The 26,289-nt window shown below is 46.3% G+C and overlaps 1 protein-coding gene across 2 annotated transcripts in view; it reads right to left on the bottom strand.

Annotated features, from left to right (window-relative positions):
* The window catches only part of trmt9b (tRNA methyltransferase 9B), a 53,856-nt gene that overhangs the window by 2,248 nt on the left and 25,319 nt on the right, over positions 1-26,289 (bottom strand). The window contains exons 2-3 of one of the 2 annotated variants that reach the window (XM_038818780.1): positions 11,430-11,640; positions 8,036-8,209 (exon numbers count right to left, since the gene is read on the bottom strand). In XM_038818780.1, the coding sequence (XP_038674708.1) occupies positions 8,036-8,209; positions 11,430-11,598 (343 nt within the window). In that variant the 5' untranslated portion in view covers positions 11,599-11,640. Of the gene's footprint in view, positions 1-4,551; positions 4,715-8,035; positions 8,210-11,429; positions 11,641-26,289 lie in introns of those variants that run through there. The other variant, XM_038818781.1, reaches the window with a different exon arrangement.

The following is a 26,289-nucleotide window of genomic DNA, read 5'->3' as shown; positions in this document are numbered from 1 at the left end:
TCAGTGCTTCTTTTGGATCTTTGGAATTTAACAAAGGGTAAGAAATAGAGACCTAGGGGCGAACCCTCCGATAGCGGGGTTCCGGATCAGACGGAGATCAAGTGTCAGGCAATTAAACAAGATTGGCGCCCAATGCTCCGGTTCCCCACTAGTGGTAGCAGCAAGCTACATGCCCCATGCCAGTGGGAGGATGCAAATGGGTCATTTGAAAAGACTTGGCTCTGATTAATGAGTTGGAAGCCTGATTCTCCATGCCCCTGTGATACTCCTACCCTCTTGGCTGGGATTAACACAGACATGGATTGGTGAAAATATTTTCAAGTGTGGCCCTGAAATGCTGGACCCAGTGGTAGGTCAAGGGGTTACGTATTTGATGTTGGTTTCTCCAAAGTCTATTGGAGGGCCCCTCCCCCGCACAATGAAAATCCAGGGGCCGAGATTGTTCATTTTAATTTCCCTTCACGCTTTAATGCATCTCAAGCATCCTGCTGTGAAGCTAACCACAATGTTAACATCAAGGAGATAAGTGCTTTCACTTCCTCTTTTTCTCAGCAGAAAGCACTCAACTTCCCTTTACGTGAGGATCTGGTTATCACAGCTAGATTGTTTTTTTTCTAAATGTGTTTTATCACAGGCATGTATCAAAACAGATTACAACCCATAAACACCCAGAGAAACATACTTCCCAGCAATCAACTATGCAGTCTGTACAATTTCCTCCCATCTCGTTTTCCAAACCCCTCCTCCTCCACCCTGTGATAAACAGCTCCTCAAACACGGTCACATACATTCCCCACCTTTTCTCAAATCCCTCTGCAGAGCCCCTAACTCATACTTTATCTTCTCCAACTGCAGGAAGTCGTACAGGTCACCCAACCGAGCCGCTACCCCCTGCGGTGATCCTGATCGCCCCTCTAGTATAATTCGCCGCTGTGCAATCAAAGAGGCAAAAGCCATGACATCGGCCTTCCTCCTCTCCATGAGCTCCGACTTCTCTGAAACCCCAAATATCGCCACCAAAGGATCCGTGTCCACTTCCTCCTCCACTATCCTGGCAAAGACCGTGAAAGCTCCTGCCCAGAATCTTCCCAATTTTCCCAACCCCAAAACATGTGCGTGTCGTTCGCTGGCACTCACAACACCTCTCACACTCACCTGCTAACCCCTGAAAGAACCCACTCATTCTTATACAAGTCATATGCACCCTGTGCACCTCCTTAAACTGTATCAGGCTCATCCTTGCACAGGAGGAGGTCCCGTCTACCTCACGGAATGCCTCACTCCATATTCACCAATTGATCTCCCTTCCCAACTCCCCTTCGCATTTCTCCTTGATCTTCACCACTCACTCGCCTCCCTGCCCCCCCCCCCCCCCCCCGTACCCCCTCCCCCCCAGCTATTTGTACATAGCCCCAATTCTTCTCTCCCCTTCCACATCCGGAAGCAGCAGCCGCTCCAGCAGGGTGTATCCCGGCAACCTAGGGAACCCCCTCCAGACCTTTCGTGCAAAGTCCCTAACCTGCAGATACCTGAACTCACTCGCCCTCGGCAGCTCTACCCTCTCCCTTAGCTTCTCCAGATTGGCGAACCCCTCCTCCAAATACAAATCCCTTACCTTGGCCAGCCCCACTTCCCTCCATTTCCCGTACACACTATCCATCCCCCCACCTCTGGCTCAAATCCATGATTCTAACACAGTGGCATTAGCACTGATATCCCTTCCACCCTAAAAACTGATTCCATATCTTCACCGTGGACTTCACCACCAGGCTCCCTGAATAACATTAAAGCCATTGGCAACGCTGCCGTCACCAAAGCCCTCAAACTAGACCTCTTACACGATTCCTCCTCCATCCTAACCCACTCCACCCCTTCTCCTTCCCAACATCGCCGCACCTTATCCACATTCGCCGCCCAATAATAATGAAGCCAGCAATGCCAAACCCCCTGCAGAGTGTCCTCTGTAGCAGGGTCTTCTTGACCCTCGGTGCCTTCCCCGCCCAAACAAAGTCCAAAATCACAGCTAGATGTTTAATCACAATGTTTATAGCTTCAAAGCAGGGTATTTGAGATGCATTCAAGTGGGAAGGAAAATGAAAATAAACAAACCAGACACTCTGATGTCTGGAAGCTTTCAATTACAACCTATTAAAAGCTATTTCTCTTTGAAAGTGAAGAGAAGCTTTGGAGATCAAGGGACCAGAGGAAGCCTTGTGATTAGTTTTGGTTTTCTATGAAGTAACAGCTGTTTCCTTCAACATTTCTGTCTGAGGCAGCAGGTGTAAGGGACTGGTAAAAGGGAGCTCTCTGATATATGGGCGGCTCTCTGATATGGGAGGACTCTCTGACATAGGAGGGCTCACTGATATGGGGACAATATTTGATATGGAGGTCTGATGGGAGGGCACCCTCATGTGTGAGTGCTGTGTGTGTGTGTGTGTGTGTGGGGGGGGGGGGGCATAGTCCCCATGGTGCTAGGGGGGAGGATGGCCCTACTTGTCTGAACAATACCTTGGTCTCTGTTCACTTAATTTCAGGTGCCTTAAACACTTTTTCTGTCCCAATTCCCTGGTTATATGGATTTTGACTTGTACTTTAGGAAGCCTGCCTCTCTGCAGCTCCTATCCTGTCCAGTCTTTCTTCTGGAACGATTGAGAGATGTTCACTTCCCGAGGTCCTGTCTCCAACTGTCCTGTTAAACGAAGAACAAAGGAAAGTCCTTCCCTCTGGAAAGTGGCCTCCAGTTACTAAGCAACCCCTGCTAGTTCTATCTATTCTTCACGCTGTATCCTTCTTAAGCACAATAGAATCACAGTTGGAACCGGAACCAAACCCCACACACACAACAGGAATCTAACTATAGATTTTACCCTTCCAGGCACAGAAACATTAAATTAAACCCACTTAAAACTATACCTTATTTCTAATGTTTACCAATACACATATAAATTCCTAAACCTACGTTTGTTTTCCTAACAAACATATCAAGAGGAAGATACGGAGTGCAAGCCAGGTAAGGCACCCACCACAAAAACTCAAAACGCATATCAGTTTTGAAGCAAAATGGCAATTTGTAGGCACATGCAGCTATTATGTGCCACAAAGTCCCACAAAACAGCAGAGATGAATGAGTAATTAATCTGGTATTACCCAAGGGGGAGATGTTAACTAGGGCATTGTGAGAACTCTTTGATCCTCTTCAAATGGCAGCAATGGCATTTCTAACTTCCATGTCATGTGGCATGGCATGACTAACATCTATCTGAACCACAGGCAAACTGGAACTCTGACAATGCAGAGTAGCACTGGAGTAACCTGGTCCACAGTCCAAAGATGTGCGGGTTAGGTGGATTGGCCATGCTAAATTTCCCGTAGTGTCCTAAAAAGTAAGGTTAAGGGGGGGTTGTTGGGTTACGGGTATAGGGTGGGTACGTGGGTTTGAGTAGGGTGATCATTGCTCGGCACAACATTGAGGGCCGAAGGGCCTGTTCTGTGCTGTACTGTTCTATGTTCTATGTTCTATGTGCATAGTGAAGCGATTAATTTTATCATCCATATACAATACCACATGGAGAGAACTATATGTTACATAATACATTATGCACTACATGTGTCGTTCTCATAATTGTACTACATTCAAAACTCTAACCTGGAATACACTGCCTGGAGCGTGGTAGAAACAGCATCAATAGTGAATTGGATATGTACTTGAAAATTAATGATTTGCAAGGTTAGGATAAAAGCAGAGGGGAGTGAGACTATTTGGACAGTTCTTTTAAAAAGCTGGCATAGACATACTGGGGCGAATGGTCTCTTTTTTGCTGTAAGAATTTATGATTATAAAACAGCACACCTTCTGAGTTACCATGAGGAATGCCACAAGAGATACAATTTATATACCACACATGCAAAACCTTCCTTAGATTTCTTACCACTTATCAAATGGTTAGTTTTGGCAGCAAAGTGTGAAATGCAAATCAGAGAACCATGTATATATATCAGAACTTTTCTTCAAGAAGAGACAACTTTGCAAATCCATTTGTGAAACATGTTCTGCCTGTCACAGCTATATACAGAAATCTAACACTCCTGCTGTGCAATCAGGGTGGTTATGAAATATGTTCAGAATCGACAACTGAGTGATTGACAAGCGGGTTATGGAATCTGGCAGCCAAAAGGAGTGATGCAGAAAGCAGAAAAAGACGTTTTCAAAACTTGTGTCAGCTTGCAAGTCCATTGGTATTTTTCTAAGAAGGCTCCTGGTGTAGTAACGGATCCCCTTATGTGTCTTTAAAAAAAATATTTTATACTTTCACAGATTGTGGGAGTTGCTGGCTAGGCCGGCATTTATTGCCACTTCTAATTGCCCTTGAGAAGGTGGCAGTAAGCCGCCTTCTTGAACCGCAGCGGGCCATGTGGTGTAGGGACACCCACAGAGCTGTTAGGAAGACTTTCAGGATTTGATCCTAGTGACAGTGAAGGAACGGCAATATATTTTACAAGTCAGGATAGTGAGTGGCTTGGAGGGAACCCTGCAGCTGGTGTTGTTACCATGCATCTGCTGCCTTTGTCCTTCTGGGTAGAGGCCATGGGTTTGGAAGGTGCTGTTGAAGGAGCTTTGGTAAATTGCTGCAAATGCATCATGTAAGCTGCCACTATGCGTCGGTGGTAGAGGGAGTGAATACTTAAAGTGGTGGATGGGTGCCATTTTAGTCTGGAAGACAAAAATGCATTGCATGGTTTTAAAACCATTCTAGCTTTTATAGGTTACTTAGAGTAAAATATAATTTGCAAATAATTCATCAGAATAAATCTTAATATTTCATGCTTGTAGTTTTCAAGTAGCCATCCTCTTCTCGTCAATCCATAAGCGAGGAATTCGTACGATTGCATTTTTACCCAGAGGTTTATCCAACAGCAATGTGACACTGGCTGGAAGCAACCTGGGCGGGATTCTCCGGTCAGAATCCAACCCGCTATGTTAATCAATGCCTGTCCTCATTCCAAGCTCTGCCTTTCTGTTCAGTGTGCTGGTTTAGCACACTGGGCTAAATCGCTGGCTTTTAAAGCAGACCAAGGCAGGCCAGCAGCACGGTTCAATTCCCGTATCAGCCTCCCCGAACAGGTGCCGGAATGTGGCGACTAGGGGCTTTTCACAGTAACTTCATTGAAGCCTACTCGTGACAATAAGCAATTTTCATTTCATTTCATTTCATTCCACCCACATCCTAGTTCGCCAATGCCTCCATGCCATGTACTGCCCGCACACCCACCCCTGTGTATACTTGGCAGAGAGTCACGATTATTATTATATTATCAGAACACCTGCTTCCCAGAGGAAACATTGTTTGATTGACAGCTCAGGCACTCTGATGTCTGTGATCAGTTTCACTATGCTTGTTGACACAGGTTACGTGGTTTCAAGCATTTTGTGGATTTTCAAATCTCGAAGGGCCTGAATGATTGATACTTCAATTTGCTTGGTCCAGACTTTTTTCCCCAAACATAGAAAAAAGTTCTCTTTGGATAAATAAAAAAAAAACGTTTTCTTAAACATTCCACTGTGCAATGTGATGTTCATTGGTTCCACAAAGTGTACAGTGGGTCAATTAGCATGAAAGGGCAGAGCTTGGCATGGGGGACCTGAAGGGCCAGAGGGAATGGCTCGGAGGCATGAAGTGGCCTGGATGGGGCATGAAGTAGGATTGCAGGCTGTGAGGGTTAAGGGTTAGGGGTGTGTGTGTGTTTTTTTCCCTCAGTGGAACAAAGTCCGACGACTTTTAAACCGCCCACCTCTGCACCCGGCAGTCTTTGTGGCTGCCTTGCACACTTCTTGCCCAGCTTACTGACTTGACTCCAGATCGACCCCAGCCCCTATCCTGCCCTTGAGGGTATTTTCTCCCAAGGTGGGCTGGCCGAGCCAGGCATTTTTCCAACTCCCTCTTCCCGCCTCAAGGATTAAAATCCAGGCCCACTCCACAGATGATATCTGATCTGCTGAGTATTTCCAGCATTTCTTGTTTGTATTTCAGATTTCCAGCATCTGTAGCATCCCGCTTTTTGAATAGTAACATTTAGCTTTGCTAATCTATCTTCCATCTTCAGCAGTTGGAGTCTGATCTTTTTCTGTAATTCACTGCAACCAACCGTGCTAAAATTAGCCATATAATTTAATTCAAGCATGTAATTAATATATTTAAGATAGAATTATCTGTCATTAATTTTGTAACTTGTACACACAGATTGCATTAAAAAATTCCAAAAATAATAACCTTTAGTACATTTTTAAGTTGTTAAGTTAACTATGAACTAAGAAGACTGAACTACCTGTTAATCAGGAAGATTGAAATGCTTCCTCTGTATTGGGGGTTGTAAATTTTATTTACAAAGTCCTACTCTCATCTAGTTTAGAATTAGATCATATGGACTCAGGTTTAAACATATTTAAAGATACATTAGCAAATGAATGGTTCTAAATTAGAAGGAATAAGGCATTATTCTAATTTTATTTAAAATACAGTCGATCAAGGCAGGCAAGTCCTGGTTTTGCTCCCAGTCACCTTAGACCACTAGTCAATGTAGCCAACACATGAGAAGTTCTACTGACACTTTGCCAACACCTAAAAGCCATGTGGATTTGTCCAGGTCGAGACCCAATATGTACTGGCAGACCAAAAAAGAGCAAGGAGCGGGATAACGCGGGAGAAGAGGTCGGAAAGGGACGCAGGGAAGCTAGGGATAGGGCCGGCTCATGGGCGTGATGGAAGGATGGGCGGTGAGCAAGGGAAGTGATAGTGGTATGGAGGAAAGGAGTGGGAGGGGAGGATGGAGCAGGGGAAGGGAGTGTGGCAGTGGGCAGTGGGTAGAGAGGAGGCAGGTAGCAGTGGGAGTTGGGTGGAGGTAGGGTGACGGAGTGGGGATGCATTTTCAGGCTGGGAATATGGAGGTCCTGCCAAACTTAACTGTAGGGTATCAATCGCATTTGTTTCCCCATCTCCGAACTGGCAGCCGGACACATTAATAACCAGGTTTCAATGCGTATTGTAAATATTAAACATGTATGAGATTAAAATCCAAATCAAAGCTCAGCGAATTGTTAGCATTGTATCAATTCTACGGTCAACACTCATTTACATGTTAATATTTGCTGATCCTGAATAGAGTAAAGAATTTGACTGATCCTATTTATGGCTTCTGGCAACTCACCTGACAGGATATGTTAATTTAGGACCGTTTGAGTCACCACTGGGTGGTGACAGATGTTGTACATTCTGCAAGTGTCAGTCAGAGGCCCTGAGTCTTATATCATTGAACATTGTGTTTATTGATAATCCAGAACTATGTATATATATATACAAGCTAACTCCACGCTTGCTTGTACACCGGTCTCTGCCCAGTCCACAACTAACCCTCCTTGTCTCAGGTCAGGTGCCTCACTACATCATACAGTGAGTGGCACTCTTTCCCAGTCCCACATTAACCCTTGCTAGGCCAGATACTTTATACAACAGGATTGAGGTCAGGTAGGATCGGAGTGAGCTCTGGTGGGGTCAGAGTGTAGTCAGTGGGATCCGGGTGAGCTGAGTTGATGAGATCACAGTACATGAGGATTTGGACAAGCACTCCAGCCCTGAAGGAAGAGGTATTTTGCATCTATCCACCGTTGCTGATCATGAGTCCTGCTGAACAATAGTGGGGGGTGGGGAAGGCCAGGCATCACTGACTAATTTAAAAAATGGCTCCTTCAACAGACATTAGCCTAACAACTGTTTTAGGCGGCCGCCAAAGCAGTGGACCCCAAGAATTTAGCAATGGGGCCAATGCCTGTGCAAACCCAGCACTGCTGTCCCACTGCTTTATTGATATGATTCATGCCCATATGCTCAGAAATGGCAAATCAATCCAATTTCCATGGCATTGTATCTAACCCGTTGTTTCCCTGCATTTATTTTAGGTGTGAACAAATGAACAATTACACTCTGTATTTTGGTTCATACAGAGAATTAAAGACAGACAGAAGGAATTAATTTCTTACCTGCTATAGATAGAATGGCATCAAAACACTGATCCCGATATGGTAAATGCAAACTGTCACATACCATGGCTTCGTAGCTCTGTTCCCTTGCTGATTCTACCAGAGGCAGACAATAGTCACAACCTACTTTGTAGGCCTGCTTGTTGATGCAAAGATACTTTCCATTTCCACATCCTAATTTAAGAGATAGATGTTGTGGAAATAAATCTTAAACAGCACCTGTTTCATTAAATTATAACATGCAAGATAAAAACCAAAAGCACCCAGAGGCAGCAGTCCTACCACAGTGAGCCACGACTAACACTATAACCATAGGCTGATGGTTCATCGACTATAATAACATGTGGAAAGGTCAAGTGGAAGACGAGTTTCAAGTTGAAAGGAGCCTCATGTCGAATTGCTGTAACATAACTCCAGAGGTCAAAACCTTTGGGTTAAAATGTCCACTGTGGTTTTCATTGGGTGACACAGTGGTTAGCACAGTTGTTTCACAGTTCTAGGGTCCCAGATTCGATTCCGGCTTGGGTCACTGTCTTTGCGGAGTCTGCACATTCTCCCCATGTCAGCCTGGGTTTCCTCCGGGTGCTCCGGTTTCCTTCCACAGTCCAAAAATGTGCAGGTCAGGTGGATTGGCAATGCTAAATTGCCCTTAGTGTCAAAAAAGGTTGGGTGGGGCTGCTGGGTTACGGGGATAGGATGGAGGTGTGGGCTTGGGTACGGTGTTCTTTCCAAGGGCTGGTGCAGACGATGGGCTGAATGGCCTCCTTCTGCACTGCAGATTCTATGATTCTAAGATTCACTGAAGGCAGGCAGAAACACCTTTTCTCAGGCATGTACACTGATCACCTTGTGAGGTTCAGGTGGGAGATCAGGAGAATACCCCTGGGCAGTGGTTGTAAAAAAGGACAAAGTCCCTTCTGTTTTTTCTCCTATTCTCAGGACAGGCCCTTATCCTGAAGGGGTTCCAATGGGGTAATCCATCTGCCCAGTTGGCAATTCTTTACCTTCTTTATCCAGGCAGTAAATGTAAATAGACTACTGAACCAAGGCCCAATTTCCCAACACCCATGCTCCACATGGGAAATTTCTAACACCAATCAGAGGACACCAGGCAAGAGGGAGAATCCTGGCTGGTCTTTGCTTTCCCAACAAAAACAGAAAATGCTGGAAAAACGCAGCAGATCCAGGAGTTTCTGTGGAGAGAAAAATGGAGTTAACATTTCAAGTCCGCAAGCCTCTTCCTCAGTAGAGTCCCCAGTCTGGGGACATTGAGTATTCTAACTTGGAGTATAGCATAGTGGTTAGCACAAATGCTTCACAGCTCCAGGATCCCAGGTTCGAATCCTGGTTTGGGTCACTGTCTGTGTGGAGTCTGCACGTTCTCCCCGTGTGTGCGTGGGTTTCCTCCGGGTGCTCCGGTTTCCTCCCACAGTCCAAAGATGTGCGGGTTAGGTGAATTGGCCAGGCTAAATTGCCCTCAGGGTCCAAATTGCCCTTAGTGTTAGGTGGGGTTACTGGGTTATGGGGATAGGGTGGAGGTGTGGGCTTGGGTAGGGTGCTCATTCCAAGAGCCGGTGCAGACTCGATGGGCCGAATGGCCTCCTACTGCACTGTAAATTCGATAAATTCAGCTGGGAGGGTGGAGGGTTAGCTCATTTGGCTGGACAGTTGGTTCATAATGCAGAGCGACGCCAACAGCGAAGGTTCAATTCCCGTACCTGCTGAGGTTATTCATGAAGGACCTGCCTTCTCAACCTTGCCCCTCACGAGAGGCGAGGTGGCCCTCAGGATAAAATCACCAACAGTCAGCTCTCAAAAGGGAGAGCTGTGGTCCTCTGGTCCTCTGAGACTGTGGCGGCATTTACAATTCTGCAGACTGGGAATCAAGCTTGCAAAATTCTGCTTTTTATTACATAGTTCTACAGACTACCAAAAGAGTCTCTGAAAATCTAAAAAATGAAACCTTCAAAAAGTATTCAAAAAGACTCTTTTTTACACTATACTTTTAATCGCAACATTATGTTGAAATTGTCACACTGCTCAAATGAAACCATGTTTATACCAGCCCACAGCCCGACATGGAACCTTATCTTTCAATATTGCTTTGTTTTGGATACAAATCTGTTTTAATAAAATGTTAATAAAAAAACTAACATTCTACTTCCTTCTGACTGCATGCAAGGGGATTTCCCTTCTATAGCTATGTGATAAGCAATATCACTTTGATACTCCCCACTTCCACTCTATATACTTGGTTCAGGTAGCGCATTGGAAAATGCTGTTTCAATATTGTCAATGTTGACAGTGCAATAGAACTACCAAACTCATTGACACGTTCAATTTATAGCATGTTCACATAAAAAAAAGTCAATACCATTTAACTAGGGGGTAAAGTTGGTGTCAGGGACCCTAAGCAAGAAGAGAAATAAACAAAGGTTAGAGGAAGTGACCAAAATATGGTTAGAGAGACGTTTTTGAAGGTGGGATGAAAGGTATCAAGGTTTGATGAAAGAATCCCAGAATACAAGTGCATGATAGTTGAAGCCTCTACCACAGATGGTGAAGAGGGAGAGAGAGGTAGACCAGGCCCAGGAGAGTGCAAGATGTACGCTTGGAATGCAGGGTTGGAAAACATTGCCTCGTCAGGGATGGATAAAGCAATGAAAATATCTGAAAATCAGTTTGAGGATGCTATTGTCATTGTGTTGGGGAGATTGGGAGCGAATGGTGGCCACTGACAGTGGGGTTGAAAGGAGTATTGCACTAGTTCTCAAAACTGGTATCTGAGGACCGCTGGAGTCCGTGGAGACTTTCTGGGGTCCACAAATTAGTTGTGTTTTTTGACACTCACCCCAATTTGAAGGTTGTGCTCCTGGAGCAGGCTTATGCCTGCCAAGAGTATCCCTAAATACGACAGTGTAAATAACAGGGTAAATATAGGGAAGCCAGAACAAGTTTACAAGCTGTCAGGTCCTGGTGGGACCATTAGTAAACAAAGCTCCTCTGGAGCCGTTTCAGGCGACCCAATGCTTCTGGGATTTGAACATAAGTCAGTTCCTCAGAGGTTTTGATGTCCTTGTGGCTCCAATAGCAGCAAATGTCTTGGTGTTAGGAGCGGAAGATCCCGGCCATTATTTTCCGATGGGAGTTGAACAGGATGGTGTTAGCATTGATGGTGAAGATGTTGGCACAGTGGACTACTTACCACCCGAGGAAATAAAATCTTTAATTACAGCAGACAGTTTTTACATCACTGCCAAATGGAAATAAGCATTTAGAAGAGCTGGGAAATAAAATCTAAATCACTCTCAGCATTTAAAATCAAGCAGAAGACATTTTCTGAATCCAACGTTTGATCACTCAAAATAGATTAGCAACCGGACTATATACTAACCAACGTCAGCAATGAGACTGCCCGATTCCTGTTCCAGCAGAAACTGTCGTACTCGGGGCCAGGCCTTATAACGAGAGTCATTGAAGTGAGGGGCAATCTTCTCATAGACACTATGAACATAGTCCTTCTCCAAGCGGCTTGCCTCTTTGTCCATGGTGAAATCATGCATTCTGTCATGAAATTGTTGAAAGCTCCAAAGGTTTGGGGAAAACTGAAAATAAGATATTAAAAAGTAATTCGAAAAATGCAACACTGCAGTGAGTAATTTTAGACTCGGTAATTGCTCATAAAAATTTAGAACACACTTTAATCGATTACATTTCCCATAACACTCATCGATATAAATGTTTCCAAAAGTTTTATTTGCCTCATGTCTGGACAGAATCTTGGCCAACCACATGCCCATGCCCAACCCAACCCAACAAACCCATTTCTCCCCAGCTTGGGTCCTACGCTCATTCATAATCTGCTGCCATTATCAGCAAAATGTTTCGCCTTGGCTTGTGCTCTCCTCTCAGCTCATCTCGAACTTAACTCCAAACTGAAGACCAGCCTCAGCTTTCAGCTTGGCCTGCATCCTCTTCCTCTGCTCAGATCAGAGTACGGTTGACAATATTAAGGTCACATTTTACTGACTGTGGTAATGAAGTGACTCAGTAAATGTCACTAAGCCAGTTGCTTAAGCCATAACAAACAAAGGGAAATGTCTCGGCTTGTTGAAGACCAATCATCACATTCCCAGGACTCTTAATGACCCTACACTACCTTGGCGACCAATCAGCATAGTAATAATCCTCACAAGGCCCACAGGCCTAACCAATCTCGCAGTGGGACTTGTGGAATATGAAATTCCCTGTGATTGGGCAGAGGCTCGCCCAGCTGGGGTTCTTACGAGACAATACAAAAGTTGGTGCGGACAGTGACGGGCACCTTGCTTGCCCTGATGAGGATGACTTGTTATGTGTGCTTACCGCTGAAGCAGCCATTTCCTTTGATCTAAACAAACTTACGTTTACTTGCCTACTCAGGCCTCCTGGATATTTATACTGGTGATGAGGTAAAAGCAGCAATTAATATTCTGGATGTCCCAGTCACATCGGGATATTGCTGTGCACCCGCCTCGCCAGGCCTTGTGAGATTTAATGGGATCTCGCGAGACGTTGCGATCTGAATCCTGCCCTTTGTGGACGGGATCTGTGTTTGGCAAATCTGTATATTAGAGTGAGGTAGCTAGTCTCACTTTAATATCAACCCGCCTGATCTACCAAGGCCCTGGGATATAATTCCTTCACCTTGGAGACCTTAGGCAAGTGCTGTTCACTACTGGTCCCCGCAAATGGGAACCAGACGGAATGGCACCTTGGCGGGGTCTTCCAGGGGATTGGAGGCCCCCAGGAGGTTTCCCTCTGAGTGGGGTGGCACCCTGACACTGTTAGCGCCAGCCAGCCACCTTGGCACTGCCAGGTTGGTGCCAGCCTGGGACTGCCAAGGTGTCCAAGTGCTCCAGCTACTAGATGCTATATTCACCCATTTGTCACCTGTATATAGTCACCGCACTGTGTACAATCTGCAAGATGCATTTCAGCAACAGAATATTTATGACGACTTGTTCACTGTCATGGATCAATATCTTACAACTCCAAACTTAAAATGGCTGTAGGAGCACCATCACCACCAGGACTTAACTGCTTCAAGAAAAGATGTCACCGCCACCTTCTCAGGCTAACTAGAGATGGGAAATAAATGTGGGATTGCCAAGATCACCCACTTCCCAAAGTGTTCTCTCTGTTCTTGAACCTGGGCCTTAAAGGGGGCTCCACAGTGGGAGATCAGTGTAGAAACAATGTAAATATAAACTGCATTTATATGGCACTTTGACCACAGGGTGTCCCAATGTGCTTTACAGCCAATTAAGTCCTTTTGAAATGTAGCAAAGTTGGAAACATAGCAAATTTGCATACAGCAAGGTCCCAGAAATAACAATGTGATGAAGGTTGGATAATCTGTTACTGTGAATTTGAATTAGGGATAAATATTGGCTAGGATACGAAGGATAACTCCCATACTGTTCGAAAGAATGTCATGGGATCTTTAACATCCACTTGAAGGGGCAGATGGGACCTCAATTTAACAGATTATCTAAAAGAAAAACAATGATAATTTCTCTCGCATTTCCACTGCAAATACAGTGGGAGATTGGAAGATTCCCATGGAAATCCCCAACCAGTATTCAGGAAACTGTAAACTAATATTTGTTGATGCTCTTTTACAGAGCAGGATCCTGGAGATTTTAATCTTTATAGAGGTAGGCCATTTTCTCATTCTGGCAAAAGATTAAAGTTAGCAGAAACCAATCATAGCAAATAAATGGGGTTGTGGACAAATACTGAGGGGAAGAGCCTCAGCCAGAATTTTGACCAGCAAAGAAAATTAAACTGCTTTTCTACACATAACTTTTTAAAGCATTTCAAACGTAAATAGTGGAAAAATAATCAATAAAACTTACCTAGTCTGCATCTTCAAGTGCAATGCAAATAGAGCATTAACATTGTAGCAGAAGAGTTAGATGAGGAGCTGGATTCTCCGGTTCTCCTTCCACGTGTTTCTTGAAAGTGCACTGTTCGCTGGAGGCGGAATTCAGTTCTTCCCACTCCTTGTCAATGGGATTTCCCATTGAAGCCACCCCACGTCGCTGGGAAACCCCCGTGTGGGGTGCACTGCCGGCGGCTGAATTGCAATGAGTGTAGAACTGAGATTTTTAAAATTCTTTCATGGGACGTGTGCATCACTGGCAAGACCAGTATTTGTTACTCATTCCCGATTTCCCTCGAGAAAGTGGGGATGACCTGTCCTCTTGAACCACTGCAGTCCATCTTACGCCCATCTTATGTAGTTACACCTATCTTGCTATGAGGAGGGGAGATCCAGGGGTTTGACCCTGTGACAGTGAAGGAATGCCAAGCAACGATGGTATGTGGTTTGAAGGGGATCTTGCAGGTGATGTTGTTCCCATCCATGTACTTCCTTTGTCTTTCTGGGTGGGAGAGGTAGCAGGTTTGGAAGGTCCTATCGAGGAAGGTCTTGCCTATTTGCTGTACTCCATCTTGTATGTGCTACACACTGCTGCCACTGTGTGGAGGTATTGAATGTTTAAAGTGGCGAATGGGGTGCCACTCAAGTGGGCTGACTGGTTCTGGATTGTGTCAAGCTCTTGTTGGAGTTGCACGCACCCAGGCAAGTGGAGAATATTCCATCATACTCCTGACTTATATCTTGTAGATGGTGGATAGGCTTTGGTATTTAGGAGATGAATTACTTGCAATAGAATTCCTAGCCTCTGACTAAATCTTGTAGCCACAGATTTCATATGGTTAGTCCAGTTAAATTTTTAGGCAATGATGATCCCCAGGATGTTGATTGTAGATGATACAGTGATGGTGATTTGATTGATTGATTTATTGTCACATGTACCGACGTACAGAGAAAAGTATTTTTCTGCGGCCAAGGGAGCGTACAGTAGACAAAAAGAATAATCGACAAAGTACATCGACAAATAGTGATTGGTTACAGTGCGGAACAAGGACCAAACAAAGCAAATACATGAGCAAGAGTAGCATAGGGTGTTGTGAATAGTGTTCTTAGAGGGAACAGATCAGTCTGAGGGAGAGTCGTTGAGGAGTCTAGTAGCTGTGGGGAAGAAGCTGTTCCTATGTCTGGATGTACGGATCTTCAAATTTCTGTATCTTCTGCCTGATGGAAGGGTCTGTTTGGGAGGGGTCCCTGACAATGCTGTCTGCCTGCCTGAGGCAGAGGGAGGTGTAGGCAGAATCAATGGGAGGGTGGCAAGCTTGTGCGATGCGTTGGGCTGAGTTCACCACACTGCAGTTTCTTGCGATCTTGGGCCAAGCAGTTGCCATACTAAGCTGTGATGCAGCCGGTTGGATGATCTATATGGCACATCTGTAGACATTTGTAAGAGTCGATGCAGACATGCCAAATTTCTTTAGCTTCTGTAGGAAATAGAGATGTTGTTGGGCTTTCCTGACTATTGCATCAACTTGAGTGGACAAGGACAGACTGTTGGTGATGGTGACCCCCGGGAACTTAAAGCTATCGACCATCTCACTTTTAAATCTCACTTAAATAACTATTTTGGGTTGATTTAAATTACTATTTTTAAGTTGATTAATATAACTTTTTAATTTTAATTAAATAACTTTTTAATTTCAATTAAATAACTATTTAATTTGTTCTAGGATCAAGCAAGATAAATACTCAGGGATAAAGCTAATTAAATAGTATACAGGGATTGGATCTCATCTGACACAAAAACATCTTTCTCAAGTTGAATTTTAAAGGTTTAATTTAAAGAAAAAATTGATGGCAGGAGGGCTCCAAGGCATGGTCAGCTCCTCTTGCTCCATGTGGCAGGCTGGGGACAGTTCTTGTCCCCGAGGCCAGCATGTGTGCAGGAAGTGTCTCCAGTTACAGCTTATGGAAGCTCAAGTTTCACAGCTGGAGCGGCGGCTGGAGACACTGTGGAGCATCTGCGAGTTGGAGAGCATCGTGGATAGAGAGGTGATCACACTGCAAGCTCAGGCTCCACAGGCAGGAAGGGAATGGGTAACTACTAGATAGAGCAAGAGAGCGAGGCAGGTAGTGCAGGAGTCTCCTGTGGCCATTCCCCTGCAGAACAGATATACCGCTTTGGATCCTGTTGAGGGGAATGGCCTCTCAGAGGAAAACCGCAACAGCCAAACTTGTGGCACCAAGGTTGTACACATCGGTACAAACGACATAGGTAAAAAAAGGGATGAGGTCCTAAAAGCAGAAAACAGGGAGCTAGGAAGGAAGTTAAGAAATCGGGCCTCAAAGATAGTGATCTCAGGATTACTATCGGTGCTACTATCGGTTCCACGTGCTAGTCAGAGTAGAAATGACAGGATATATAGGATGAATACGTGGCTGAAGGGATGGTGTCGGGGGAGGGTTTCAGATTCCTGGGGCATTGTGACCGGTTCTGGGGGAGGTGGGACCTGTATAAACTGGATGGGTTACACCTTGGCAGGACTGGAACTGATGTCTTAGGGGGGCTATTTGTTAGAGCGGTTGGGGAGTGTTTAAACTAATGAGGCAGGGGGATGGGACACGATGCAGGAAGTTGCAAGGTAGTAAAACATGGGCAGAAACAAAAGGCAGTCAGGGGGAAAATGTAAGGCAGAGAAGCCATAGTCAAAAATCAAAAAGGGCGACAGTACAAGGTACAGTGAGTGAGGGGAGCTCAGTGAATAGGCCCAGTAATACTAAAAGGAATAAAATGGGAAGTAAAAACATAAATGGAAAGCGACGCAACAGGTTGTAATATGAAGATATGGGTTCAACGACAAGGAAAATTAGGAGAAATGTTAAGAGGAAAAATAACTTAGGAGTGGTTACTGATCAAGGTGTTAAGATTCAAAACAAAAGCCATCGTGAATGACTATGATTTAGTGGCCATCACTGAAACATGGTTAAAGGATGGTCACGACTGGGAGTTAATTATCCAAGGGTATCAAACTATTCGGAAGGACAGAGTGGATGGTAAATGAGGTGGTGTAGCTCTGTTATTTAAAGATGACATCCGGGAAATAGTAAGGGATGACATCGGTGCTATGGAGGATAAGGTTGAATCCATTTGGATGGAAATCAGGAATAGTAAGGCGAAAAAGCCACTGATAGGAGTAGTTTATAGGCCACCAAATAGTAACATTATGGTGGGGCAGGTAATAAACAAAGAAATAACTGATGCATGTAGAAACGGTACAGCAGTTATCATGGGGGGTTTTAATCTACATGTCGATTGGTTTAACCAGGGCGGTCAAGGCAGCCTTGAGGAGTTTATAGAATGTATCCACGATAATTTCCTAGAACAATATGTAATGGAACCTACGAGGGAACAAGCAGTCCTAGATCTGGCCCTGTGTAATGAGACAGGATTGATCAATCCTCTCATAGTTAGGGATCCTCTCGGAAGGAGCAATCATAATATGGTGGAATTTAAAATACAGATGGAGGGTGAGAATGTAAAATCGACCGTGGATATCAAAGGAAATAAGGGATAGTATCAAGTTAAAGGAAAAAGCATACAAAGTGGCAAAGATTAGTGGGAGACTAGAGGACTGGAAAATCTTTAGGGGGCAATATAAAGAAGAGTAAGATAGATTATGAGAGTAAACTTGCTCAGAATATAAAAACAGACAGTAAATGTTTCTACAAATATATAAAACAAAAAAGAGTGGCGAAGGTAAATATTGCTTTAGAGAATGAAAATGGAGATTTAATAATGGGTGATGAGGAAATGGCTGAGGAACTGAAGAGGGTTTTTGGGTCGGTCTTCACAGTGGAAGACACAAATTACATGCCAGTGACTGATGGAAATGAGGCTATGACAGGTGAGGACCTTGAGATGATTGTTATCACTAAGGAAGTAGTGATGGGAAAGCTAATGGGGCTAAAGGCAGACAAGTCTCCTGGCCCTGATGGAATGCATCCCAGAGTGCGAAAGGAGATGGCTAGGGAAATTGCAAATGCACTAATGATAATTGAGTGAAAATTCACTAGACTCTGGGGTGGTCCCAGCAGATTGGAAATTAGCAAACGTGACACCACTGTTTAAAAAAGGAGGTAGGCAGAAAGCGGGTAATTATAGGCCAGTGAGCTTAACTTCGGTAGTAGGGAAGATGCTGGAATCTATCATCAAAGAAGAAATAGCGAGGCATCTGGATGGAATTTGTCCCATTGGGCAGACGCAGCATGGGTTCATAAAGGGCAGGTCGTGCCTCACTAATTTAGTGGAATTTTTTGAGGGCATTACCAGTGCGGTAGATAACGGGGAGCCAATGGATGTGGTATATCTGGATTTTCAGGATGCTTTTGACAAGGTGCCACACAAAAGATTGCTGCATAAGATAAAGATGCATGGCATTAAGAGTAAAGTAGTAGCATGGATACAGGATTGGTTAATTAATAGAAAGCAAAGCGTGGGGATTAATGGGTGTTTCTCTGGTTGGCAATCAGTAGCTAGTGGTGTCCCTCAGGGTTCAGTGTTGGGCCCACAATTGTTCACAATTTCCATACATAATTTGGAGTTGGGGACCAAGTGCAATGTGTCCAAGTTTGCAGACGACACTAAGATAAGTGGTAAAGCGAAAAGTGCAGCGGATACCGGAAGTCTGCAGAGGGATTTGGATAGGTTAAGTGAATGGGCTCGGGTCTGGCAGATGGAATACGATATTGACAAATGTGAGGTTATCCATTTTGGTAGGAATAATAGCAAAAGGGATTATTATTTCAATGATAAATTATTAAAACACGCTGCTGTGCAGAGAGACCTGGGTGTGCATGAGTCGCAAAAAGTTGGTTTACAGGTGCAACAGGTGATTAAGAAGGCAAATGGAATTTTGTCCTTCATTGCTAGAGGGATGGAGTTTAAGACTAGGGAGGTTATGCTGCAATTGTATAAGGTGTTAGTGAGGCCACACCTGGAGTATTGTATTCAGTTTTGGTCTCCTTACCTGAGAAAGGACATACTGCACAGAGGAGATTCACTAGGTTAATCCCAGAGCTGAAGGGGTTAGATTACAAGGAGAGGTTGAGTAGACTGGGACTGTACTTGTTGAAATTTAAAAGGATGCGGGGGCATCTTATAGAAACGTATAAAATATAAAGAGAATAGATAGGGTCGATGCGGGCAGGTTGTTTCCACTGGCGGGTGAAAGCAGAACTAGGGGGTATAGCCTCAAAATAAGGGGAAGTAGATTTAGGACTGTGTTTAGGAGGAACTTCTTCACCCAAAAGGTTGTGAATCTATGGAATTCCTTCCCAGTAAAGCAGTTGAGGCTCATTCATTAAAAGTTTTTAAGATAAAGATAGATAGTTTTTTGAAGAATAAAAGGATTAAGGGTTATGGTGTTCGGGCTGGAAAGTGGAGCGGAGTCCAAAAAAGATCAGCCATGATCTCACTGAATGGCGGAGCAGGCTCGAGGGGCCAGATGGCCTACTCCTGCTCCTAGTTCTTATGTTCTTATCTCCACTTTGGAGCTATTGATGTAGACGGGGGTCTGTGTCATACTACGCTTCCTGAAGTCGATGATCAGTTCCTTGGTTTTGCTAACATTTAAAGAGTTGTTATTTTCGGTACACCACGCAACCAAGTGATCCACCGAATGTCAAGGGGAGATGGTTATATTCTCTCTTGCTGGAGATGACTATTGCCTGTCAATTTTGTGGCATGAATGCTACTTGCCATATCAGCCTAATCCTAAATGGTGTCTAGGCTTTGCTGCATATGGACACAGACTGCTACAATATCTCAGAAGTTGCAAATGATCCTGAACATTGCAACCACCAGCAGACATCCCCACTTCTGACCTGATGACGGAGGTTAGGTCATTGATGATGCAACCGAAGGTGGCTGGACCTATGACGCTACCCAAAGGAACTCCTGCAGTAATGTCCTGTGCCTGAAATAATTGGCCTCCAACAACCCCAACGATCTTCCTTTGTACTAGGTAAGACTCCAATAATAATAATAATAATCTTTATTATTGTCACAAGTAGGCTTACATTAACACTGCAATGAAGTTACTGTGAAAAGCCCCTTGTCGCCTCATTCAGGTGCCCGTTTGGGTACACAGAGGGAGAATTCAGAATATCAAAATGATCTAACAGCACATCTTTCGGGACTTGTGGGAGGAAACCGGAGCACCTGGAGAAACCCACACAGACACAGGGAGAACATGCAGGCTCCGCACAGACAGTGACCCAAGTCGGGTGTCAAACCCGGGTCCCTGGCGCTGTGAAGCAACTGTGATAACTGCTGTGTTACCGTGCCACCCAATACCGATAGCAGAGAGCTTTCCCCTGATTCCCATTTTGTTCGGGTTCCTAGGTGCCACATTTTGTCAGATGCTGCCTGATGTCTGCTACAATCGGGCTCACTTGACAGAACCATTATGGTGCTCTGCTTCTTGCTTTAACAAATCTAAAGTACACTCCACCCTCAGCTTTGAAGACAACAACTTTGAAAGTACCTATTACATCAGCATTAAACATAGCCAAAAACATTTCATGCCTGGAATGCTGTAGTATTAACAATGTTAATGTTATGGGGACTCGCGATATTTGGGGTTGGGGTGGAGCCGGGAGTGCAGGAGGCGAAAGAGGCCGATGTCTTGGCCTTTGCGTCCCTAGTAGCCCGGCGGAGGATCTTGCTGCAGTGGAAAGATGCGAGACCTCCGAGTGTGGAGACCTGGATTAATGACATGGCGGGATTCATTAAGTTGGAGAGGGTCAAGTTCGCCCTGAGGGGGTCGGTACAAGGGCTCTTTAGGAGGTGGCAGCCTTTCCTTGACTTTCTGGCTCAACGATAAGGTACTAGGTCAGCAGCAGCAGCAACCCGGGGGGGAGGGTGGGAAAGTGGAGGGGGGGGGTTGTTATATGCATTGTTACGGGTGCCGGGGGGTGTTTATTATTATTATTGTTATTGTTATTATTGTTTTGTTGATATATATTTTTCAAAAAATTCCAATAAAAATTATTTAAAAAAACAAAACAATGTTAATGTTAAAATGAACAAATTAAAATGGGATTTAACTTTCCAGCCTCCTTGGTGATTTGAAATCTCTAATTTAATCACTTTGAATATTGGTTGCCCCGACCTATTTGCAATCGCCGACAAATACTGTGCATGACCTTCAAATCGCACTGACAAATAGTTGTTTCTGTTCTAATGACAGAAAATTGTCCGTAAGCTATCAGGGAGGAGGAATTAAGCATTTTCTGTTACTTTCTCCATCCTGAAACCCACACAAAGAAACTGTTCAAAAACGGTAACTACTGTTGGGGGTGGTGAAGGTCTAGTTACCTATAAATGCTACCTTCTGATCATCTCTTTCGTCATATATCTCTTCTTCATTATCACCTATTCCCATTTAAATAAGCACAGGTTACCTCCTGGATCCCACCCCTGAGGCTCTGTAAGTACCTCAGCCCTAGTGTCCTCCACACTGACCCTGGTCATAAGCAATATATCTGTCCCCATTCCATCAAGCAACAACCTCATGCTTTTCTATCCTCATCACCGAGCACCATGCCGATCTCCACCTGTCTCATCTATATACGCTCCTACATCCATCACCATCCCCCCACCCAATGCTACTTCAGTGACTATACTTTGACCACTGTTTCCTTCCCTCCTCCGAACAGAATGGTTTCCTGTTTCCATAACCCCCTCCACATTCTCCAACCTGAACTCTGTGGTTTCTCTCTGTCTGCCCCCATCCCGTTCCCCAAGTGTCCCTCATCCATGCCCTTGTCACCTCCCACTTGACTACTCTAATGCTCTTCTGGCTGGTCTCCCATCCTCTGCAAACTTGAGGTCATCCAAGATCCCGCTGGTGGTATTGTACCTCACTCCCCCACACTCCTACCAAACTGACTGTAGTTTTGTTTGCCTATGCCACTTCCCATTGGCAACCCCACAGAGGCTCTGTGCTCCGACAATACATTCATAAACCACCCCCTTTGTCTTCGTAGTTCACTGAAATAAATTTTTAGACAGCCCTTTCTCTCTCTTTCCCTACACATCCTTCACCCTCCAAACAAAGAAAAGGTGGCACAACTACAATAATGAGCAACTGCTGGATTAAGCGTTTACATCAAGCTAGTTAATTAATTTCATGGATCATTGAGAAAATCAAATCATGCTGGATTTTCTTCCACTTTTCAGTGATTGCATTGTTGGGTTTGATGTACTGCCATATTTTATCTTCGGCATTACTAATCTCATATTTTGAATCTACTGCACGCAACACAAGATGAATGAATTCCAGCGCCACAGGATAACATCTGTAAATAGAATATTCGTCGTGGAACTGTGAAATTATACCAGATTTATCATGTTAAATTCTGAAAGGACTTGATTGGCTGGACATAGAGATTGTTTCCATTGGTCAGGGTATCTAAAACACGGGGGATCAGACTCAGGATAAGGGGCTGATCACTCTGGACTGAGATGCAGAGAAATTACTTCACTCAAAGGGTTGTGAATCTTTGTAATTCTCTGTCATGGAATTTACAGTGCAGAAGGAGGCCATTCGGCCCATCGAGTCTGCACCAGCCCTTGTAAAGAGCACCCTACTTAAGCCCATGCCTCCACCTTATCCCTGTAATGCAATAATCCCACTTAACCTTTTGGACACTAAGGGACAATTTAGCATGGCCAGTCCACCTAACCTGCTCATCTTTGGACTGTGCGAGGAAACCTGAGCACCTGGAGGAAGCCCATGCAGACACGGAGAGAACGTACATACTCCACACAGACAGTCACCCAAGGCCAGAATTGAACCCGGGTCCCTGGAGAAGTGAGGCAGCAGTGCTAACCACAGTGCCGCCCTATATCCCAGAGGGGGTTGTGGATGTTCCATCATTGAATACATTTAAGGCTGGGATAGACAAGGGGCGGGATTCTCCGAGCCTCCGCGGCGCAATTGCGCTCGACGCGGGGCGGAGAATGGGCGTTGACACCGAAATCCGGGCGCACGGTCAATGTGGCGTCGGTTGGGGCCATTGAAAGAGGCCCCCGTGGCTACTTTCTGCCGGGTACTGGCCGAGTTCCCGTCGGTGTCGTTGTAACATGGTTCCACCTGGCGGGCACCCAGGGTGGCAGCTGCGTCACTGGGATGGGGCCTCCAGGATGGCCAGGCTCGCGATCGGGGGAGGGCTTATATCATGGGGGCCGTCCGCTGTGTAGGTCGCCATGTTGTGTGGGGCTGCCGCCGCGCACATGCGCGGACCCGCAGCCATATCGGCAGCTGGAGCTGCGTGGAGCACTCCGGCACCGTGCTAGCCCTCTGTGGGCTACAGAATCGCTGGGCCAAGGGGCATGTTAATGCCGGCGTGAAACACTCCGGTGTTTATGCCGGCATCAACACCTAGCCGCCATTTCAGAGAATCTCACCCACTTTTTTTGGTCTCTCTGGGATTGAAGGATATGGGGGGTCGGCGGTAAAAGAAAAGTGAAGCCCAAGATCAGCCATGATCCTGTTGAATAGCGGAGCAACTGTGGTCTATACCTGCTCCTACTTCTAACGTTGTTATGTAACAATGTATTTTGCAGAAATCAAGACTGCCGACATTAAAAAGGACAAGAGATGTAAAATCAAAGAGAATTTTTGATAATTTTTGTGTAAAAGCCCCCAGTTGTAATTACCAATAGAAGTTGAGCAATTTTGCACATAAAAAAAAAATTTTACAGGATGTGGCTGGGCCGGGCTCTCCTCATTGCTCACCCCCAATAGCTCTTGAGAAGGTGGTGGTGAGCTGCCTTCTTGAACCGTCGCAGTTCTCCAAGTAACCATGTTGAACATTCAGGTTCTCCTATCTGACAGTAAAATCTGATCATGCAATATCGCTGCTGCGTAGAATAAAAATTGGATTTGCTTTTGCATCATCTTTCTTTCATGGAGAAGTACAGATCGCAACTTGAATGTCAGCTGTCAGTTCTGATAAAGGTTGATAGTGAAAATGTTGGCCTTTCATTTCTCTTTGCAGATGCTTACTGGGAATACCGTGTATTTTGTTCCCCTTTAAGAAATAATATAACTTTTTAAAATGGATATTATAAATATATATTTATTTAAACCTTTGCTTTTTGATTGACCACAAATAGTACTAAATGTCCCTCTTGAGGAACACTACAGTCTTACTGGACCTATATAAAAACTTATTTAATCTTTTTTATAGCAGTGATCAGGGGAAACATCTCTCATTTAACAATTTCTTCTTTGACTTGCCTCATTTCCTCCACATAAAAGCTGATGCTATGGGTATCTGCGTGGGCCCTGATAATGTCTGTCTTTTTTGTGGGCTATTTGGAACATTCCTCATTCCAGTCCTCCTTAGGCCTCTTCTCTTAAGTCTTTTTGTGGCACATCGATGACTGTATCAGTGCTGCTTCCTACCCTCAACTGGACTGGCAAATGTTATCAATTTTGCATCCAATATCTACACCTCTCTCACCTTTATGTGGTCCATCTCTGACACTTCTCTTCCTTGACTTCTCTGTCTCCATTTCTGGGATTATATTGCCAATATCATCACTAATTATATTAATATCATAACTAATATTGATTATAAACCCACAGAGTCCTACAGCTACCTCAATTACACTTCCTTCCACCCTGCTTCCTCTAGGAACTCCATTCCATTTTCTTAGTTGCTCTAGTTGCTTTTGTTTGATAAGGTTTCCCATGGCAGGATGATGGAAAAAGTGAAGTCGTATGGGGTTCAGGGTGTACTAGCTAGATGGATAAAGAACTGGCTGGGCAACAGGAAGGGAGTATCTCAAAATGGAGAAAGGTGACTAGTGGTGTTCCACAGGGGTCCGTGCTTGGACCACTGTTGTTTGTGATCTACATAAATGATCTGGACGAAGGTATAAGTGGTCTGGGGCGAAATTCACCGAAGACTTACGTGACGCCCATTACCGGCGGGCAAAAGCGGCGCTGTGATTCCGGCGTCGGGGCCTGCTTTAAAGGCCTAAATCTGCCGTCCTGAAAGGGCCAGCAGCGGAGTGACGCTGTACGCGTCAGTATCAGCCGCTGCGGAAGTGGCGTGTTGGAGGGGGGAAGGGAAGGGAAGGGAAGGGAAGGGGGGGGGGGTTGCGGCGCTGGAGGGGGGTAGGGGCGCTGGGGGGGGTAGCGGCGCTGGAGGGGGGGTAGCGGCGCTGGAGAGGGGGGTAGCGGCGCTGGAGGGGGGGAAGGGGGGTAGTGGTGCTGGAGGGGGGGTAGCGGTGCTGGAGGGGGGGTAGCGGCGTTGGAGGGGGGGAAGGGGGAAGGGGGGTAGCGGCGCTGGAGGGGGGTAGCGGCTTTGGAGGGGGGTTAGCGGCGTTGGAGGGGGGTAGCGGCGTTGGGGGGGGTTAGCGGTGTTGGATAGGGGGTAGCGGCGTTGGGGGTGGGGGGGGGTTGGGGGTGGGTTGCGGCATTGGGGGGGGTGGGTTGCGGCGTTGGGAGGGGAAGGGGGGGAGCATCATCCTTTCCCCCCATCATCGCCACACCCATAGCAGGGTTCCCGAGAGGCCCTGCCCATGAGCCTCCCTTGCACCACCAACCTCAAGCCCGGATGTTACCCTCACCTCCGAGTCCCTGACGCTGGCAGGTGAAACTTCCTTCGACCCCAGAAACAACAGCGTTAAGCTATTTAAATTTAGTTTAGGGGCAGAGACCCTGATGCTTGTCCTCTGTATCCAGGGCCGGCTCAAGGCACCGGCAACTCGGGCCGTCGCCCGGGGCGCCATGTGCTCGGGGGCGCCAGAGACTCGGGACCCGCGCAGGCGCAGTTGAGCCGGTGCCAACCAGCGCATGCGCGGTGGCCGCCCGTCCCCAGGGCGGCCCCCCGGCTCGGTCCCCCCCCGCCCCCCTCGGGTCCGCCCCCCCCCGCTCTGTCCCCCCCGCACCCCCCGCCCCCCTCGGGTCCGCCCCCCCGCCCCGCCCTGCCCTCGGGTCCGCCCCCCCTTCGGGTCCGCCCCCCGCGCCGCCCCCCCGCGTGTCCGCCCCCCTCTCGGGTCCGCCCCCCGCCCCGCCCTCGGGTCCGCCCCCCCGCCCCGCCCTCGGGTCCGCCCCCCGGCGTGTCCGCCCCCCCGCCCCGCCCTCGGGTCCGCCCCCCCGCCCCGCCCCCGGGTCCGCCCCCCCTTCGGGTCAGCCCCCCGCGTCCGCCCCCCTCTCGGGTCCGCCCCCCGCCCCGCCCTCGGGTCCGCCCCCCGCCCCGCCCTCGGGTCCGCCCCCCCGCCCCGCCCCGCCCTCGGGTCCGCCCCCCCTTCAGG

The sequence above is a fragment of the Scyliorhinus canicula genome, chromosome 14, assembly GCF_902713615.1.
Source record: "Scyliorhinus canicula chromosome 14, sScyCan1.1, whole genome shotgun sequence".
NCBI lineage: Eukaryota > Metazoa > Chordata > Chondrichthyes > Carcharhiniformes > Scyliorhinidae > Scyliorhinus > Scyliorhinus canicula.
Note: the sequence above shows the minus strand (reverse complement) of the source record. Positions and strands in the feature narration are given on the sequence as shown.